This window comes from Urtica dioica, chromosome 1 (genome assembly GCF_054948205.1).
Source record: "Urtica dioica subsp. dioica isolate 48M chromosome 1, U.dioica_male_clone48M_v1_H2, whole genome shotgun sequence".
In the NCBI taxonomy this organism is placed as follows: domain Eukaryota; kingdom Viridiplantae; phylum Streptophyta; class Magnoliopsida; order Rosales; family Urticaceae; genus Urtica; species Urtica dioica.
Window position 1 is genome coordinate 50,710,047 of NC_142756.1, and position 20,281 is coordinate 50,730,327.

The 20,281-nt window shown below is 40.2% G+C and overlaps 2 protein-coding genes across 3 annotated transcripts; one reads left to right on the forward strand and one right to left on the reverse strand.

The window, feature by feature from the left end:
- Positions 1-4,751: 4,751 nt before the first annotated feature.
- LOC149408054 (Outer arm dynein light chain 1 protein) lies at positions 4,752-9,199 on the forward strand. Of its 2 annotated transcripts, none has more exons than XM_089616192.1 (5): positions 4,752-5,247; positions 6,151-6,618; positions 6,714-7,914; positions 8,159-8,305; positions 8,383-9,199. In XM_089616192.1, exons 2-5 carry the CDS (start codon positions 6,568-6,570, stop codon positions 8,943-8,945), a joined length of 1,962 nt encoding a protein of 653 aa, XP_089472318.1. In that variant the 5' UTR covers positions 4,752-5,247; positions 6,151-6,567; the 3' UTR covers positions 8,946-9,199. The 2 variants fall into 2 exon arrangements, with proteins under 2 accessions (XP_089472318.1, XP_089472319.1); XM_089616193.1 differs by having other exon boundaries at positions 6,739-7,914.
- On the reverse strand, positions 9,165-10,181 carry LOC149408055 (universal stress protein PHOS32-like). Its single transcript, XM_089616194.1, has 2 exons — positions 9,440-10,181; positions 9,165-9,339 (listed from the first exon to the last, which is right to left on the reverse strand). Exons 1-2 carry the CDS (start codon positions 10,059-10,061, stop codon positions 9,305-9,307), a joined length of 657 nt encoding a protein of 218 aa, XP_089472320.1. The 5' UTR covers positions 10,062-10,181; the 3' UTR covers positions 9,165-9,304.
- Positions 10,182-20,281: the final 10,100 nt, after the last annotated feature.

Below are 20,281 nucleotides of genomic sequence, written 5' to 3' on the forward strand. Positions count from 1 at the left end.
AAAATCTAAGATTACAATTCTAACTTGTCACAAAATTAGTAAACTTTCGAAAACGATTTTCAAGCTCATAATTTAAAAACATGCACATGCATTCCTTTGACCATAGCTCTGATACCATTTGTTGGAATCGATCTAGGGTTTAAGAAAAAGTTTAACGCTTCGTTAAGCGGCGGAATTTTAAAAATTTTCTTTTTAAGTAAAACTAGTTTTTACTAACCTAGACAAGAGCATATGCATGTAAATAAAAACTAATATGAGCTATAAAAGTTACTAACCTTTTTGATGCTTGAACGTTGATGAGCCTTTGGAAGGTTGGCAACGTTCGTCTCCCCTCGCAGCACGTCTCTCTTTCTTTCCTCGGCGCCTCGAGCAACCACGAAAGTTTCTATCACTAAATCACTCGAAAAGAAGGAATCAGTGAGTGGGCACTTTTAAACACTACGACTTGAGAACGAGTCTCGAAGTCGCAGAGCTAAAGACTAGGTCGAGTGAGGACCTAGGTGCCAAGACAAGAGAAAACCGAAAATAAACTAGAGAGAGAGGGAAGAGGACTTCGGCCAAGTTCTAGAGAGAGAGTCTCTCAAATCTCTTAAACTTGGATGAAAATGAATTGTGAGGAAATGGGGCTCCTATTTATAGGAGAGGTCTCACCTTCAATAAGGTAGTTTCCTCTTATATAGAATATCACATATTCATGAGCAAAAATCCTTCATTTCCCATTCCATGTTGGGCGCCCAAGGCTGCCTCCTAGAGGCTAGGATTTGTTTCCTTTTTTGTTCCTTGGCTTTCCCTTTTCTCACTTGGCCGAATTTCCTACAAGCATGTGTGGGAAATTTGTTTCCTCTTTTTCTTTTGGCAAGTATCTAAATACATTTATGCACAAAATAAACTCTCTTTCCTTGGGTATTATGGGCGCCCATTTCACTTCTAGAAGGAGCTTCTAGAAGCTTCTTCATTTATTCATGAGAACATGAAAAAGGCCCATTAAGAGTTTTCAATAAAATTCTTATGAAATGAAATTAATTCACAAGGCCCAATGATCAAGTCATGGCCGAGTGAAACATGTCATAAAATGACCTTGTCAAAAATTTATTGACATTCATTTCATCCTTTGTCTCAAAAGACAAAAATACCCTTTTAACTATTTTCGTTCTTGTTTTGGCTTAGCTTCCAGTTTAACTATTCCTATCGATGTGATTCGTGACAGTGACCTCATGGACCCAAATGAACAAAGCTTTAGCTAAACACTTGGACTCAAAAGTTCACAAACCTTTTCCAAGTTTAGCTTAATGCCAACTGACTCCACTAAAGAGCTGACACTGAAAATCTCTCGGTTCAAATGAATTTATTTTCTACTCAAGAATTCGACCTAATTATGATGAGCGGATCCACTGAATATTATCTATGTTTACCCTTCATGAATGTCATCAGCTAGTCGGGATTTACTAAATTACCATTTTACCCTTCTAGCTGTTATTTCCTCAACTCCTTTGTCGCTTGTGAATAAGTTAGAAACAATGTATTGACGAGGAGCTAACAAGTCACATTGTTTCATCCAAAAGAGTCAGGACTCAATTTGGACACTGGCCAGTTCATTTATTCACACTCCAAGGAACAAAGCATGAGGTGACATACATTGCATTTCAGCAATCTTGTACATGAATTCCATATCTATGAGAACTTCACAAAGTTACTCATGACAGACTCACAACTTAGTACTTCACCAATAGGCCTTGTTCGGAATCACATAGTGAGTCCGAACTTTGACTTTCTCAAATGAGAATACTAAGGTGTGAAATGGCATGTCTCATTTCAGGATTAAGGTAAGCATGATGCAATTCATACATAGTGACTTCGAGACATAAGAGGTTAAATGGTTTGTTCTTATCTTGTCTCTAGAAGTGCACTGGTCAATTCAGTACCTTCGGAAGATACCTAGAAGAACTATAGAGTTCCTAACTCTCAATGCCTCATAACCAGACATCATAGATTCTTCTAACAATCATACTGAGGTCAATAGTCCTTTGACCCTAAGATTGCGAATATATCGTTTTAAGCAAACTACGAAGAGTTTGTTCATGCAAATCTACATTTGTCTCTTCGTAAGTTGTTAAGTTTGTTTATGGACTAAAAGACTATGGTTTTATCATAAAGCTTCAGACAAGGAAGATTGAATGAACGTTTCAACTTTATTAATGAATGAATAGGCAATTACAAGCAAGAGTCTTCATGAGACTTTATTACATCAAATGTTCAAAATAAAGACTACAACTCTTCTTGTGGGCACCATTGACAACAGTTCGGTCCTCGCCCACGGTTTCAGCCCGTCAAGGAACGCGAAGACTTTGTCTTTCTCGGACATATCGCTGATGTCTATCATTAGGGTCGAGAACTTCTTCACGTACTCTCGGACATTGCCTATTTGCTTTAGGTCTCTGAGGTTTCGTCTTGCCCTATACTCGACATTCTCGGGGAAGAATTGGGCGCAGAGTTCTCTCTTCATGTCGTCCCAAGTGTTGATGACTACTTCGCCTGCTTGGATCACCCGGTGTTTGGTTCTCCACCATAGCTTGGCATCATCCGTCAAATACATCGAGGCTGTGATCTCCCGAGTACCCTCTTCGGCACGGACCGCACGAAAGTACTGTTCCATGTCAAAGAGGAAGTTTTCCAACTCATTTGCATCTCGGGTGCCATCGAAGTGTTTCGGTTCGGGGACTCGGGGTCGGCCAAATTCGACTGGGGCCGGACCCATGGGTTGGCTCCCCATGGCCCGGACGGTGAAGTTGACGGTGGACCTTATATCCAGTAGTTCCCTTTGGAGAGAATCGATAGCATCGTGCGTGTTTTCCTTGAGATCTTGCATCCGATTCGCTAGATGATCTCCCATTCCTGGCTCAGCGGCAACTCGCGGTGAAGAATTCGAGTCGCGAGGAGAACGATCCCTGCGCTCCAGGGCATTTATTCTCTCGGCCAGGGTGCCGAATCGTGCTTCGAAATCGGCCGTTGGGTCGTGGTGTTCTCGCCGCTCTAGGGCGAGTATTCGATTGACAAGGATCTCGACTTTTTCGGACAAGCTGAGCACACTTGCTTCGATGGTTGAGTGCCGCGGGGAACGATTTGCTTGTTCGATTTGGGAGAGGCGCTCGATGATAGCTTCTACCTTTGCCTCGGCTTCTTCGACAGACGGGCCGAGGGATTCGGTCTTTCGTAGCGCCTCTTCGAGTGGCTTCACCCTCTCGATGAGGTTTTCAATGTCGATGGTCCGCATGTTCTCTTGTATGTCGTGGAGTCTTTCTTCAATCGCATCAACGCCCCCAATGCGGTGTTCTAGAGCATTGAGGCGTTGAGTGTTTGTGGGTCTTTGTGGAGCCATCTCGTTCTTCCAATGCTTCTCTTTGTAGCTCTGATACCAACTGTCACGGGCCGACTAATTTCACTCGGTAGATAGTCGGGACGTGCGGCACTTGCGGCGCTTCGCTAGCAAGTCAGCCTACTGGATGTCTGCAAGACAACATAAGATCATGATCAGCCACGGAATAACATTGTAACGAGCTATTGGGACCACATCATTCTCACACACGAGAACATATCGACAAGCATACGTATAAACAAGCCAACAATCAAGCAATCATTCATAGGGACACGGCACGGCAAACACAGAAGCAAAATGAGTCTACTTGTTCATTGATATCAAACGGAAAGGTTACACGGCAAGTTTGATATCCCCGGTGGTGGATTAAGGGTCCTTGGGCTAGTTCCTCTCCTGCCCTTCCACCACCCTCCCCTAAAGAAGAAAAACGAACATTTGGCAAAGTGACTCCAGTAAACATTAAACAGGTTGATGAACCATACAAAATCCACCAGGGACCTGTTTGCAAATATTTTATGGAGAGCAAAAAAGAGGTCCCTAACACTCTTATTGATGTAACATAGTTCTTAAGCTACACCTACGCACAACATAGCATTACTTAGAGCGCTAGAAAGCGCCGAGTAAATAGCTTTTATCCCAAGTGTTAGATGTGAAGTGTAATATGGTAAATTAGTTAGTCATCGTTTGTGCCACATAGGACAAGTTAGTTGCTCTAAATTGCTGTAACTTATTAATCTCATGTAACAATGGTATAAGTATCCATTCTCTTCGTAAATGAGAATTTAGTGAAAATCAGTTACACAAATAGATCGAATCTCTCTCTCTCTCTCTCTCTCTCAGGAGGCGTAGACCATAGATGGAGCCAAAAATGAGTTAAGTTCTAGCATTATAAATTAATTAGTATATGAACATAATGGTATACAATAGTGAGATTAGACATTCGAGACATCTGTGTTCTCCTAAATTAAAAAAAAAAATCTTACAAATTATCTTGTTATACAATTTTCATATCTATTTTTCTATCAATACTGTTCATCCAATTTATATTTTTTTGGATATTATTATATATTTTAGGATTAAAAAATTTATAATTTTTTAATTTCGTGAATATTGCCGAAAATCGAAGGTTTCACATTAAAAATAAGTGATCGAAAGCTTTTTTTTCTATTTAAAAAATAAAGGGGTATTAAAGATATTTTATACATTTCAGATTCTTAAATCCACCGATTAAATCCCACCTCAAGTTTTTTCTTATTAATAATTTTTGTTTTCTTTGGCCTAACCGTACTTTCCAACCAAGAAAAGAAAAAGATAGAGATGATAGAAACTATAGCGCCAAAACGACGATAATCTAATGGTGTGAAATAAAAGGAAGACCTCAGCTCGTTTCTACTCCACATTTTTCTGTAAAATGATTAAATTAGGAAGAAATAAAAACACACAAGAAAAACCTCATCTCTTTTTCGCTCTCTCTTTTTTTTTTTTCTTTTCTTTTTTACCTTTTTAATTTTGTTTCGCTGGGCGGCCTATAGAACTAAATTCAATATCAATCTCTTAATTCCAAATTCCAATATCACAAATAAAATTAATATTTCTGATTTCAGTTTTTGTTTTTTCTATTTCTGATTTCAAAAGTAAACAGCTAGGGTTGAAACTTAAACTCTTGCCTCACGCCGTATATATGGACAATAATATATATGTACGAGATACGAGAGACATTACATATATGATATATCGCTATATTTTTTTTTTTGCTCAGAAATATATCGCTATATTGAAATATTCATCATCGTGTTCAAGGCGAAATAGACTATAGTTCATTTTCCCCCTATCGGAGAAGGCGTTTTGCTTCACTGCAATCTGGCTCAAGAGAGGTCAGATCTCGGTTTGCTTCATTCGTTTCTGGCGTTCTAATTTAGGTTTCGCTTGCTTTTACAAAAGTTGAAGATGTTAATCTTTTGTACTGCAGTGTAGTTCTTGACATTGGTTCTTTTTATGTTCTTGTTTCATCGTAGTAGCGAAAAAAATTCGCTCTAGTTTGTAGCTATGATTGTGTGTGAACACGTGATGAGCTTTTTCTTCTGTCTTTACTTTAGCATTCTGTTTTTAGTCAAGCTGATGTTATTGCGATAGTGGATCGGAGTTTAGTTTTTTTTCTTTTCTTACATGTATTCCAATTTCCAACATATTGTAAAAGTGAGGTATAAGAAGAACAAGGTTTGACTTGCTTCAGTTATGGATTGAAATACTGCTATTATTTTGGACAAGGGATTGGATAAACTTCAACGCTTTCAAAATTCATATGGGAGCATCATGAGCAGTAGAACCAACTGGATATATCCCTTGAAAAGATGTTATAAGGACTCTAAATTAGATTATTCTATTGAAGCTACCACTCTAGGATTCCAAATTGTTCTATCAGGGATTTTGTATTTGCAGATTCTGTGTAGGGTCTTGGTTGAGTTTCACTTTCTGTAATGGCTTTATAGAGTGAGAAGATAAGAAAGGGATCGCCAGTGAAAAGCTTCAAAATTTAATATATAACAACCCTTTTCAACAAGGATTTTGATGGAATATAACAAGAGAAAAAAAAAAATTAGCCTGATCATTCACTCTATCCTTTCCATATCTTATGGCATGTTTTCATATTACATATGAAACTGCAAGTTTTTTTTTTTTTTTTTTTTTTTTCCTTTTTACAGAAATCTGAAAACATATTCATTCGGGTCATTGATATTCTCTTTGTTTTCCCTCTCTTTTCTCCTTTTGATGATCAGGCCGGTACTTTTTGTGCATGATTTAATCTGGGTTCTCCTCGTTGAGAAAGATTTTCTTTCACTCTGGCCGCTGCAGCAAAGTCAAATTCTTCTCGCACCTGTACGAGGGTGTGGGGTGATAATGAAGGAGTAATTTTCCTATGTGTTCCTAGGAGAGCGGTATCATCGAGTATTTGGAGACTGTGCCGTGTTTCAGTAGGTCTATCTTTTGATTATGGCTAAGGTCACCAGCGTTTGAGTTTATGGAAGTTTGATCATACTTCGTTGCACATATCAGTATAACCGAATCTTCATTTCTAGCTTCCAGTCATTGTTGAGCAGAATAATTTGAACCAGTGTTTCCTTTACATATAGCCAAATAAAGAAAAAAAAATATATAATAAAGAAAGTAAAAGAGTTCTAGTGTAAATCAGTGCGATGGTAAGATTTTCGTGTTTCAACGGTCACGCCCATTCCTCCAAGCCTAAGGTACATGAAGTATTCATTACCATTTAAATTTGACGCGACCAAATTAATATTTTAGCAACTTATTTTGACTCTCTATGCTCAATTCTCTAACACAGAAAACTCTTCAACCTTCCTTTGAAGCATATCAGAAGACATTGCCAGACTCATCTTGTGGTTATTTCCCAGATGGTTTGCCCAGTAAAACAGTCACGCCACTACTGAACTCACAAGGCGGTACCGAAGCTACTAATTCCATCAAGCTTGTTTCTTCTCCTGAGCGTAGCTTGAAATCGGAGGACACAAAAAGCGTATTAAATACGATGGAACGAGAGATGGTTCGAGGGAAAGGTCAACTTAAGAAAAGTCAGTCTCTCGGTAGCGGATTGTATCAGGAGGGAAGGGTCTCAGAGGATACCGATGTCGAAGACGAGATAGGTCAAGGGTATTCTTGTGATGGTTCCAACGACCAAAATGCTCCGATCTTCGAGACATTCCATGAAAATGGAGAAATAGTCAACAATGACACCATTTTCTCCATCGAAGATGACCGATCACAATCACATTCGGAGAAGGATCTTCGGGCCAATTCTGACTCTCCGGGATTGGGAGAGCGTGTTGTTCCTTTTGGGTTCAGTGACCGAAAACTATTTACCCCTCGTGGGATTACAAAATCCTGCTCTCTGCCGAATATCAGCAGTGCTGTTTCTCTGCCTCTCTCCGAACGCCGTGTAGGTTTAGGTCAATGCTCGAGGTCTTTTGAGGATCTCCGGGTCTTGGTTCGCGGGGTTGATAAAGGTTCAGTGCAAGGCCGAGCAGAAGATGCGAATGACGAGAGTAAAGCCAAGAGAGCCACTTTCGAGAACTTTGGCGATGATAATTACGATTCGGGCGACTATATGTGTCTGGCAAAGGACTGGGTCGTGCCGGTTCAGGAGAAGGTTGACAACGGGAAAAAGGTCGTGGAAGAGCACTCGCTCCGCCAATGGGTCGAGTTACCCAACAGAGATTTCAAGATAAAGCGAATCAAGGAGTGGGTTAATGACTTGAAGCACTGCAGAGAACTAGAGGAAACAGACGAACCACCGGTGGATTGTAGCAATGATGATCAAGCGAAGGGGAGTTCGAGTGTCTCGGTCATGGCAAAGGTTGAAGATAAAGTGAGTCCGAGTCTCGGCATGGAAGCTTCCAAGAGATATATATCTTCTTTGAGTGCAGCTGCCACTAACGCCCAGCTGGCGAATCACGGGTTGGTTGCGATCCCGTTCCTTAGTGCGTTCGTAAGCTTGAGAGTGCTCAATCTGTCTGGTAACTCAATCGGTAGGAATCTCTACTTTCTGCTCTCGTCAACTCTAATCAGCTTATTTTAGCTTTCAGTATTTCATTGAAAAAAAGAGTCTCGTAAAAACCCATGGATTTATCTGCTACAAGATATACGGGACCCTACCACCCATCAATGCACGGCAGTCTTCCACTCATCATAGTACTATCAAGATGTAGAAAAGACTTCGCTTTAGAATTGCGTTTATGTGTCCTGAAATTTTTGTTCCGTTGCTTGTTGCAGTGAAAATAACCTCGGGTGCTCTGCCTCGTGGACTTCATACTCTGAACCTATCGAAAAACAGCATCGCGACCATCGAGGGGCTTCGTGAGCTCACGAGACTCCGGGTTCTGGATTTGAGCTACAACCGAATTCTACGAATCGGACACGGTACGGAAATAATTAGAATCGCAGCATAATGCGGTCATTAATGCAGAGTCTATAATATGGCTTTCTGAATCTCGAAGGTCTAGCATCTTGTTCGGCTCTGAAGGAGCTGTACATAGCCGGGAACAAGATCAGCGAGGTGGAGGGTCTCCACCGTCTGCTGAAGCTGACGATCCTCGACCTGCGTTTCAACAAAATCTCGACGGCAAAGTGCCTGGGCCAGCTGGCGGCAAACTACAACTCGCTGCAGGCCATAAGCTTGGAAGGCAATCCGGCGCAGAAGAACGTTGGAGACGATCACCTCAAGAAGCATCTTCAGGGGCTCCTTCCACACCTCTCTTACTTCAACAGACAGCCCACCAAGGCCGGCGCTCTCAAAGACTCTGCGGACAGGTCGGTCCGCCTCGGAATGAGCTCGCACCAGTTCGACCGCGGACTCAGGAAACCCACTCACGGCCCTGCCTCGTCCAAGCTCTCCAAGGGCAGGCACGGCCACGCCCGATTGCCTCCACCGGGAAACAAGCCGCCCGCTTCGAACCGGAATCAGCACCCTGAATTCGGCAGCAGAATCTTGAACCTCAGACAGGAGTTCTCGACCATGCGGAGGAGTCGCAGCGAGGGCACTTTGGGAGGAGCTCTGTGATGAGTGTCTTTAATTTTTTTTTTTTTTATTGCACATTGAGATGTCTTACGACTTTGATCTCATCTTATTTGTGTCCCTTTCCCATTCAACAATTAAGCAAATAAATGATATTGTCATATTTCTGTTATTTCAGTTTTGTTTGAATTGCTCGTTTCTGTAGAATGTAAATGCCATTAACAGGTATGTAAAAATAATAAAAAGGAAAGTAAGAAGATGGCCTTGCTTGTTAAGAATATGAAGCATTAATCAACAAAGGTGTTTGTCAAATTAAGTTACAGAGAATTAGACAGACAACATACAAACAACAGTAATCACATTGTGAGAAAACACAATTCGATCTTTTTTATATACACAGGCTCTCACTTGTTGTCCTCCGAATTGCCGAGGTTCGTTTCTGCAAAAAAAAAAAAAAAAAAAAAAAAAAAAAAACTCTCCAAACAAATCAGAAGATGAACAAAAGCATCATGGAAGAAGATGAAATGAAAGAGGATCACCTTTGTGGTCACCAGATTCAGAAGCGTCGTGATACTCTTCTTCTTCCTCCTCGGGAACAGGATGAAGCTCCACTTGCTGCACCACCGCCTTGTCATCCCTCTCCTCCTCCGGCAGCCGCACCACCACCACGGGACACACACAGTGATGAACGCAGTAATCGCTGACACTGCCGAGCCTCCCCTTCGCCGCCGCAACCTTCCCGGCGCCGCCGAAGCCTCGGCTACCCATAATCACGGCGCCGAGGCCAAGGCGCTCCACCTCGAGGCAAAGCCTTTCCTTCATGTCGTGGTCCTTGACGATGCGGATCTTGAACGGAACTCCGGCCTCCGCGAGCGGCGCGGCTAGGTCGGAGGCCTTGGAGGTCGTGAAGGCGTCGAAGTCGTCTTCCAGTTTTTTCCGGTGGTTGGACTCTTCCCCTTCCGGCGCGGCGGTCTCGATGGCGCCCCAATCGGCGCCGTAGAGGACGGTGGTGGGGCGTACGTGGAGGAGAATCACGGAGTCGCCGGGGCGTAGGTAGTTTTGGACCGCCCATCGGACGGCGTACGCGCTCTCGTCGCTGAGGTCGACGGCGATCGCGATCTTGCGTTGGGATTGGGAGATGGATGGCAGTGATGAGCTCATCTCGTGATCGGAGGGTGTGGATTTGGGAAAGTGGAAGGATGTGGGAAGTTGTGTAAATGCTATTTCTGATTTGACCGTACTATCAATTTCCTTATATAAAATATAATAGTAGTTGGAGTGTTAATTAATCAATAATGATTAAGTTTGATTGGCTAGTAAGTACTAAGTTGTACTCGAGATAGACATAACAGTTGCTGTGCTGTGACTCGTGAGTGACAACAAGCGCTTTTATAACTGAAACTTAATAGGGGAGTGTCGTTGTTAAATTGCATGTGTATTTTGGAAATTTATAATGACAATAATGTGTAAAGTTTTTATTATAAAAATAGTGTTTTTAAAGGGAAAATAACACAAATACACTCTGTGTTTTAGTGAAATGTCGAGTTTAATCTTTGATTTTCAAAAATGTCGATTTCATACGTTCTGTTTAACTAAAATGACGAAATTATACCCTCTGTTTAACTAAAATTACGCAATTATACCCTGAAATGAATAACAGTATCACAAATCTCTCTTTCATTAATATTAACTATTATATAAGAAAAACCGAATCAAATCGAAACCAGTACCCTAAATTTCAAATTCTCAATTTTGAAATAAAATTAGCCTTAAATTGAAATTAAATAATAAAATTCATATCTCTCAATAGATTATTTCATTCTGTGTTCGAATTGCAACTCTAAATCCTTGATTATATACTCGAATTTGTGATTTTGATGACTATCAACTATCGATTTTTACCCATTTGCATCTTTTTGTGTTTTTCACGACTAATAGACTGTTGTTTATTTTTTAGTTTTTAAATAAATTACATATATGGCGTGAATGAATAAAGATAATTGGTGTTTAAATATAAATATTATAGTCAACGTCAATGAAAATTCAATAAAAAGAAGATTCGTGGTGCTGTTGTCTATTTCAGGATATAATTGTGTCATTTTAGTTAAACAGATGGTATAATTTCGTCATTTTAGTTAAACAGATGGTATGAACTCGACATTTTTGAAAACCAAAGGTTAAACTCGACATTTCACTAAAACACATGGTATATTTGTGTCATTTTCCGTTTTTAAATGGTAGATAATTTTTTTATGTTTACAGATTTTTTTAAAATTATTTTACAGTTTTTAGTTTTATGTTGTTGTTTAGTATTTTACAGTTTAATTTATAAAAAAAAAAGTCTCAACTAAATATTTTACAATCTAATAAAAATCACTACTTTTGAAAATATTTAAAAACATCCATTGTTTTACTTAAATTTATTTTTGTAATTTTTCCGTGTTAATAAGAGTAATCCTCTTATCAAATACATTATTTTTAGTTTTTTTAATAAATAGTTTTTTCTTTCAATTTGTTTTGAGGTTTACAATTTCTTTTTTTAAATCTTTTTTTACTACTCTCCACATTTTCATTTTTTTTTTCATTTTCTTTTGCTTGGAAAATAGACTTAATATTAAGAATTAATGACACTTTTGCCCCCTGATGTAAGGCGTTCCTGACAATCCACTGCCTAATATATAAAATCGACCACTTTTGGCCTCAATATTATGTGATATAACATAGGTGGGCCTTCCGTCTAATTGAAGCCCAAAACGTCAGTTAAAGTGGCACGTGTTAGGCACATGTTCAGGATATTACCAAAATGTCCTTATAACATCTTGAATCCATCTCCCCCAAATCAATTTCTTCTTCCCCAAATCGAAGCAGCTAGGGTTTCATTCTTCATTTTCAGACTCGAGCTGGAGGTCTCTGTGGCGTGGCGTGAGCGACGAATCGAGTCCAAGGTCTGGTCGCGATGGAGAGTAGTCACAGCAGCGCGTCAACTCGCAAGAAAGGCCGCGTGATTGCTGACCAGGTGGAGGTGTCGCGGCCAACTTGTCCGTGTGGTTTGAGTGCCGTCGAGAGGTTATCACGGACTGGGCATAACCCTTCAAGGCGATTTCTCGGATGTCCTCTGTACAAGGTAAGTTTCTCGTCTCTATGTATTAGACAATGCAACATGGCATTTATTTGGCGCTGAGACCATGGTGTATTATCTTGTCGATAAATAAATCAAAACCAAATTTTGTTTCTTGTCTTATGCTCAATAAATCTGTTTTGATTGTGATCTTAGAATTTACTCTGCATTTTATTCGATTTCTCAATGTCTACGGGTATCAATATGTTTGCAATTTATTCAATTTCTCAATATGTCTGCATTTTTTTTCTTAGTACCTGCGTCTGTCTATAATATTCATAGAATCAAAAGAAATTACATATTTGAGATTGTACAATGTATTTCGAAAGTAATATTTGAGATTGTTACTTATATTCAACAGAATAGAAACTCCCAAGGAACTCCCAAGGTTGCGGCTTCTTTGAATGGTTGGACCCCCCTACGTCACAGTCGTCGCAAGTTCAAGACGGGATTGATGTACATGTACAAGGTTTGGCAAATGACGTGAAGATCACCGATATTACCGATAACATGATGATGTTGATAGCTAGTGAATCTTTGAAAATAAAGATACTGCTTTGTGTGATTGTCGTTCTTTTATGTATGATTTTGATCAAGTAAAATCTAGTGGAATTGACAATGAAGTTGTAATGATATTTTGTGACAATGAAAATGGCGTGTTCTTGTATTTGATGACATTACTTATAGTACAACAAGTGATTATTGAGTGAAAGAAATTGAGAATGAATTTAAACACAATCACAAACTTAAACAATATAACTTTTATAATTCAAAACATTTTTTGCTTACATAGCTTTCCAAAACAATATAGTATACTTAAGCTATCGAGTAAGCTCAAAATATAGTTTTCTTACACAGCTTTCCAACTTAAGCTATCGAGTAAGCTCAAAATATAGTTTGCTTACACAGCTTTCCAAAATGATAGAGTTAACCTATATAATATCAAAGTTTTATAATATCATGGAAAAAGTCTCCGACGCTCCATTGGCACTGTGTTGGTGTTGCGGCGAGTCCTAAGCCGAGGGCTTCTCTGAAAATGTAAAAACAATAGTTTGTCAAATGTAATATGGTCATGGACAATTAAATCCGAAAATACATACCCTTAATCCAGTAGTTGCTGCTGTGGAAGCTCGGGTTGCTGCTGTGGAAGCTCGGGTTGGTTGTGACGGTGCTGCTGCAGTGGAAGCTTGGGTTGGTTGTGACGGTGGAGGTGCTTTATTACTTGTTGAGTTAGTCCCCGCTTGTCGCTGTTAATAATTCCATAAGTCAATGTGTATTGTTACATATAGTATATCAGAATTTTGATCATGTTTACCTGTTCTTGTTGCTCGCGTCTGAAACACGTACGAGTGTTATGACCGTCTTTACCACATCGGGAACATGTTGTGGTCAGATATCTCCTTGTCATCTGTGTGCCTTGGCGAGGAATAACCTCATCGTGCTCAAGCCTCCTCAATTTTTTTGGCCTACCAGGCTTTGCCCTATCTGGTGGCATCTCCATAGGTGCAAATCCAGTCTTCGGCCACTGATCTGTCGGATTAATTGGGTTTATCTTGTGTTTGTACGTGTTCTGGTAAGTTTCCTTTTTGTACCAATGCGAGACGTAGTTCATTGGATCTTCATGCCTTTGCCAAATACAGCTAATGGCATGCGAGCATGGTATACCTACAACATAGTTTACATGTTACACGATAATAATTGAAAGGATTGTGTATACCTACAACGTAGATTCATACCTGACAAATCCCAACGTCTGCATGAACACGTGTGAGCAGCTAAATCAACTTTGTACATTGTTCCATACATGTTTGAAACTTGGTACTCAGAATCACCGGCCCAAAAAGCAATGTTTTCTGCACTGTGTACCTTGTTAGTTTCAAGTACTCGGAATATGCGTGGACCAATGTCTGATGTCCATTTGTCACCAGCAAGCCTTTGCCTGCTGAACCGTTGCAGAAGGTACATTCGAATGCGCTCTAGCATTGACAAGATGGGTTTCTGCCTAGCCATCAGTATTGCCTTTGCCCCGTTGAAACTCTCGCATAAGTTGTTCAACAGAATTTCACACTTCGGAGTGGTCCTGAAATGACTCCTGGCCCAGTGAGAAGTGCCTTTGCTCATTAACCAATCATATGCTTCAGGGGCTTCAGCTTTGATTATTTCCATTTCTGCTTCAAATTTTTGCACGGAGTATGCCATTGCCGCGTGCATCATCTTTGTCTTCAAAAGATGTCCTTTATGAACCTGTACGTAGCAAGATAAATGATAAAGAATGCGTGAATAAAGACATATAACTAAATGAATAAAAGAATAAAGAATGCTTGACTTACCTTCGTAAAATTACTCTGCAAATGCCTGGCACAATTTCTATGCTCGGCCTGGACTGACCCTTCTTCCCACATATCTGACAATGCTTCCTGTAGTCCTTTTTGCTTATCAGATATGAATGTCCAGTGATGGCCATTCACAATGCCCAAATCATCTTTGAGGAACGAAAAAAACCACGTCCATGACACCTTGCACTCTGATTCAACAACAGCATACGCGACGGGAAAGATACTGTTGTTTGCATCAATGCCGATCGCTGTTAGTAACTGACCGGTGTGATGTCCCTTTATGTGGCACCCATCGAAACCAAGAATTGGTCTACAGTATTTAAAACCAGATTTGCAGCCTTGGAAACAAACATACATACGTTTGAGTACTGGTTTGCCATCTGCACCAGTTTCTGATTCGAATTTGATAGTGGAACCTGGATTTGAAGATTCTAGTTCGGCACCATAGTCCCAAAGCTTTGCATATTGTTCCTTGTACGACCCTTCAATTACACGTGCAGCTTCTTTCTTCGCTCGGTACGCCTTCACACGAGAACACTCCAGAATCAAGTCTTTTTTAACCCGATTCATGAAATCTGATGCAGACCATGACTCACTGTCCTTGAATTGCTGCATGTAAGTACGTTCCAACCAAGCCGAGGAGGAAAACCTATTCTTGTTAACTCTAGGGCAAGTATGTTCAGGCCTGTAAGTTTTAACAATGAACACACCTGTTTTCCTCAATAGAGATGCGAATATCGTCCAGTTACAGCTCTTCTGCTTACACTCCGCACGAATACGACTAGGGTCGTTCTTCTTAAAGTATACATCTTTACCGGCCTGTATCGCGTACTGTCTGACTGCATCCTTGAACAGTTTTCCAGTTTGGAATACCATTCCGAGTTTGAAGCTTGGGCTCTTTAAATCTGATTCTTTAAACTCCTGGAAGTTTGGGAGTTTTTTCTTGGCTTTCCTAACATCTCTGAACTGAACGCGTGTCGAACTCTCGGCCTCAGTTTCTGCTTCATCTTCAGACGATGAATAGTCATCAAAACCAATTTGTGCATCAATGTCAAAGTCACTATCCTCAGAATCATCTTCTTCTGCATTACTGTATACACCATCGCCATCTACATCGATGTTGTCTTCGCTTAACTCAAACCCCGGCTCAGCCTCTTCATTGTGTTCAGCATGCTCAGCCTCTTCACTGTGTTCAGCCTACTCACCATCTTCATTTTCTTCATCATGCTCAACCTCTCCATTGTCTTCACCACGCTCGGCCTCGTCAACAACGTCCTCCGCGTCCTCGGCCTCGTCAACAACGTCATCAGCCTCGTCAACAACGTCATCAGCCTCTTCATTGAGTTCATCTTGTTCTTGCTGGATCAGCTCTTCTGGTTGGGGTGCACTCATGTCAATGTCAATCTCGACATGATCACTCTCTTCTGGTTGGGGTGCAACGGCAATCTCAACGTCTTCACCATCTTCTGGTTGGGGTGCAATGTCAATGGCCAACGGCCTGGTTCGCTGATAATTATCAGGGTGATCACAGTATATGTCCACATCCCACTGTGTTGATAGCCATTCTGATAACGCTGCCAGTAATATGACGTCAGTGAAAATACACTGAACCCTATCACATGTAGTAGACTTCACATAGAAGACTGGATTGACAGTGTATCCCAACGACTCCCTCGTCACAGACTCCAGTTCCACAATGGACATTCTGTCCATATCAGCGTGGTCCCAGTGATCAATGACACCTCCTTCGTATCTCCAACCACCAGGAAAAACCTCCATTCTACCCCCATGGTGAAAGTTGATTGTAAACTTATTTAATAACTCCTCTGAAAAAAAAAAAACAAACCCGAAAGCAAACAAAAGCAAAGCCATTAAATATTGCCCACCAACATCAATAACAACACGAAGGACCCACATCACGGGACACAAAAACAAAAAGAATCCATTAAAGAATCCATTTGTGGTCCTAACGTGACAACAACAATAAAGACACAAACATGTGGTCCCCAAAAATTTCCACTCGGTATAAATCGAGGACAAACCTTGAGATGGGGTATTTGTTGCAGATTTATTCGCAGGCGATTTTTTCGTCGCTCCAGATTTCTTCGCATGCGATTTTTTCGTCGCACCAGGTTTCTTCGCCGGCGATTTTTTCGCACGAGTCGCTTCACCTGTCTTCGTCGCTTCAGATTTCTTCGCACGAGAGGATGATGCAGATCGAGATCCACCACGTTTACTCGACGGAGATGGCCTACCCGGTGATTTTCCCTTCGCCATTAGTTTAGGGTTTGAACGCAAGATTTGGGCATTAGGGTTTAAGAGTTTTTCCTATTTGGGGTTTTTTAAACAATTCGATTTTAAACAATTCGATTTGGGTTTTTTTTCTTTTTTTTTTAACAATATACAATTCATTTCATGTGGGGAAATACCCACAATACCCTTACACGGACGAGGCACGTGCTCATTTAACTGACGTTAAGGCTTAAATTTTGACGGAAGGACTGCCATGAAACCCAATTCAAGATTAAGGCCAAAAGTGGTCGTTTTTATATATTAGGCGATGGATTGTCAGGAACGCCATACATCAGGGGGCAAAAGTGTCATTAATTCTAATATTAAATAGCAACTAGGCTTCGATACCAAATATGAGAAGAAATTCTCGAGCAGATATGAACCCAAGTACACTAGAGTTTGTTGTCCACTTACACAAATCGTGAACCAGCGTATTACATCTTATGAAAACCCAAGATAAACTAAAAAGCGAAAAAAATAGACTTAATTCAACACATTCTTCAAACTAGGCCTCTACCTTCTAGTTTGGGCATTTGTCCACGCTTGGCCATGCGTCTACAATCCGTTTAGCATCAGATTGCATCCATACTTTGCTCCACCTCTTGGAGATCGTCAACTTGCTGTCTGATCGCCTCCATCTTTGATGCCATCGAGGTTTCTACATCAATTCGACCTGCGGCCGCCTCTAGGATGTCTCTGTTGTGGTTGCGAAGCACTATCGCCCAGACCCCACTCCCTTGCTTCCAACTTGCATTTGTGGTTATCCATTTCCTTTTGTCATTTGGGGGTCTCTCTGTAGCTTGATTCGCGTCCTTGATTTCTCCTTATGTCTCTGGCTGTCGATTTTCATAGTTTCTCTCCGGATAACGTCGCAGAACTGTCTACTGAGAGTTTGGGTCGATTCCACTACTTTTTGGATAGGCAAAGTCGTTTTGCCATGGAAAACATTGTTCCTCTCCTTTCAGAACTTCTCCGTCAAACTTGCCCCAAACGACAATAGCTTCAGCCCATTGATCATGCCACTGATAGTGGCTTTTCATGATTCAACAACCACTTCAATATCTCTTCGTAGTTATCCCTGGATCCTGATGCTCTATTAGGAGTTGAACGAACAAGCCTTGGCAAATGCGAACTCTTGAAACACATGATTGACCGTCTCTGAGATGTCGGCTCTGCACATGTGGCAACCTATTGAAGTAGCTCCAAGAATATTGTAGAATTTCTCTCCCGTCAAAAGGCAGTTGAACAAAGCCTTCCACAAGCGCACTTTCCATCTGAAATGCGTTTTTTTATTTCCACGATTTCTTTGCTGTCGGGTGATCCTCTTTAAATATATAGGCACAAAGTAGCCAATACGCACTATTAACGTTGAATTTACCATTTGGTGTTCCTTGCCATCTCATTTCATCCTGTTGGGGAGGGCAAAGCGGTATGATTTGGAGAATCCTTTTCGCCACCACATCCTTGAAAACACGTGACATCAACTCCACATTCTAGTGCCTCGACTCCTGCATGAATAGCTTCTCAACTTTCCCTCCTACGAACTCGAGTGACCGGGATGGATTGAAGGGAGCTAAATTCAATGGTGTGACCAGCCTTGAGATCCACCATTGACTCCAAATGTCTATAGCGTTACATTTCCAATAGTTGTGATAGCTCATTTCTCGTTTAAATTCGACGCCACTACTATCGATTTCCAAACATTTGAGCTTCCGTCCTTTGGCTTAAGGAAATGATTTTCCACCTGAAAACCATACTTGACTCTAAGAGTGTGGCTACATAAAGATCGTTCTCCCAACCTAAATGTCCATCCAAGCTCAGCGAAGAGTGCTAAGTTGAATTCGTGGGTTTTGCGGAAACTGAGACCACCACATCTCTTCGGCTTGCATAACTCGTCCCACTTTTGGTGAGCCATCTAGTGAGATTTCTCTTTTGGAACTCCTTGTTAGAAAATCTTGCCCACGAGAAGATTTATTTGTAATTCTCGTTGAAATTGTTAATAAAATAAAGTTATGAAATTTATTAGTTATTTGAATTGAAAACGTTATTTCTAATAACAATTATCAAACATTCATCAACCTATAGTGTCTTTACTAAACTGAATCACATCTTGGACATCTGAGTTCGGGTGGTGAACTAAAACAATGGTCGATGATTGATGCATGCCTGGGTATCTGAATCTTAAATCATATATGTGGAACACAAGTTAAGGTTGATCACTTGGTGGGAGCATTCTGCACTTGTGGTAAATGTACGGCTAGGACAGATTTTGGTTGTTGATGTGTCGTTTAAGGATCTTTACGACACACTAACCAGGGTCGTTATGATGGTCACAATGAGACTTGATAAGAATCCTAAAGTGATCATGGACTTCTAGGTCATATTGTCGGGTTCTTTGACTCATTCATTAAAGGCTACTGAGACGCTGGGATACTTATGTCTTGGGAATCTGAAATATGATCTGAGCGGAAAGTGATTCACAGATACAGAATCCAGCCTTCTTGAAAGAATATCAATGTTCCCTCACCTAATGGTTGATTCCAGAACCGATAGATTGCGGCACTTTCGTAGTAAGTAACGTACGAACGAATCTTTCGATGGGGAAGCAACGGTGCTTAGGGCTTTATAAGTATCAAGGATGGTATAACAGAATAATTGACCTTTTCCGTTACGGGTTGAACCTGGAGGATCTTAATTATGACTGACTATATCAGTGGACACTCGTCACGATGAGTAAAATATAATTCTAGTAATAAAGAGAGTTCAGTCTTGGCTTACTTTGTGGAGTACTGTACAAGATTGAACGAATCGATTGAAAAGAGAAAGGACTATTTCGTCTTTTAATCTGATTTGTAAGAGCTTCTATTACTAGGTCCATAGTCCCGATTCGGCTCTGATAAAGACGGATAAGAACTATCTGGTAATAATGAATATCATTATTAAAATCTCACAGTTGTAAATTGTGTAGCAGCATTCATTTGGAAATTTGTCTATTTGCCGAATTAAATATTTATTGTGCAATTAATTATTTATTATTTGATCAAGTAAATAATTAATTGAATTTTAAGTTGGGTCTTACGGATACTGTAAAATTCGAAATTCTTTGGCCCAGTACCAGTCAATATGGGCGCATACTATGGGTAGAAAATACCAAATATTCTCTATTTAATTAGTTGTTAGATTTGTGGAAAAAAAATCAGGTAACTAATTAAATAAGAGAGAGCGAGAGTAATAATGGTTGATATATTCTCTCTCTATTAAATAAGGAAATAAGATATTGTCTTTTATTTTCTCTCATAATTAATTTTCTAATATCTAGGAGAATAATAATGGTAGAGATATTCTTTCCATTAAATAAGAAAATAAAATATTGTTCTTATTATTCTCAAATATCTAGATTTCTTAAATATATGAGAAAAATAAAAAATATAATATACTAGATTCTGATCTGATGGATGAGAGAAAAATAGGATTTGTATTCAAGATCCAATAATTCATGTTTAACTACAAAATAGGGATTAGAAACGTGGTCATCGAGTAAAGCTGGATACCTTATAGAACCGATGACACCAAGGTGGTGCGACCACTCTGTGAAATAAGTTCACTTTTCAAGATTTCCATTCGTCTTTTGACCT

Excerpts from the sequence above, each read along its gene's own strand:
- LOC149408055 (XM_089616194.1), bottom strand. The coding sequence starts at position 10,061 with ATGAGCTCATCACTGCCATCCATCTCCCAATCCCAACGCAAGATCGCG. Across the intron at positions 9,340-9,439 it reads TGAATCTGGTGACCACAAAG|AAACGAACCTCGGCAATTCG; the intron begins GTGATCCTCTTT and ends TTTTTTTTGCAG.
- LOC149408054 (XM_089616192.1), top strand. The coding sequence starts at position 6,568 with ATGGTAAGATTTTCGTGTTTCAACGGTCACGCCCATTCCTCCAAGCCT. Across the intron at positions 6,619-6,713 it reads CCCATTCCTCCAAGCCTAAG|AAAACTCTTCAACCTTCCTT; the intron begins GTACATGAAGTA and ends TCTCTAACACAG. Across the intron at positions 8,306-8,382 it reads AATTCTACGAATCGGACACG|GTCTAGCATCTTGTTCGGCT; the intron begins GTACGGAAATAA and ends TGAATCTCGAAG.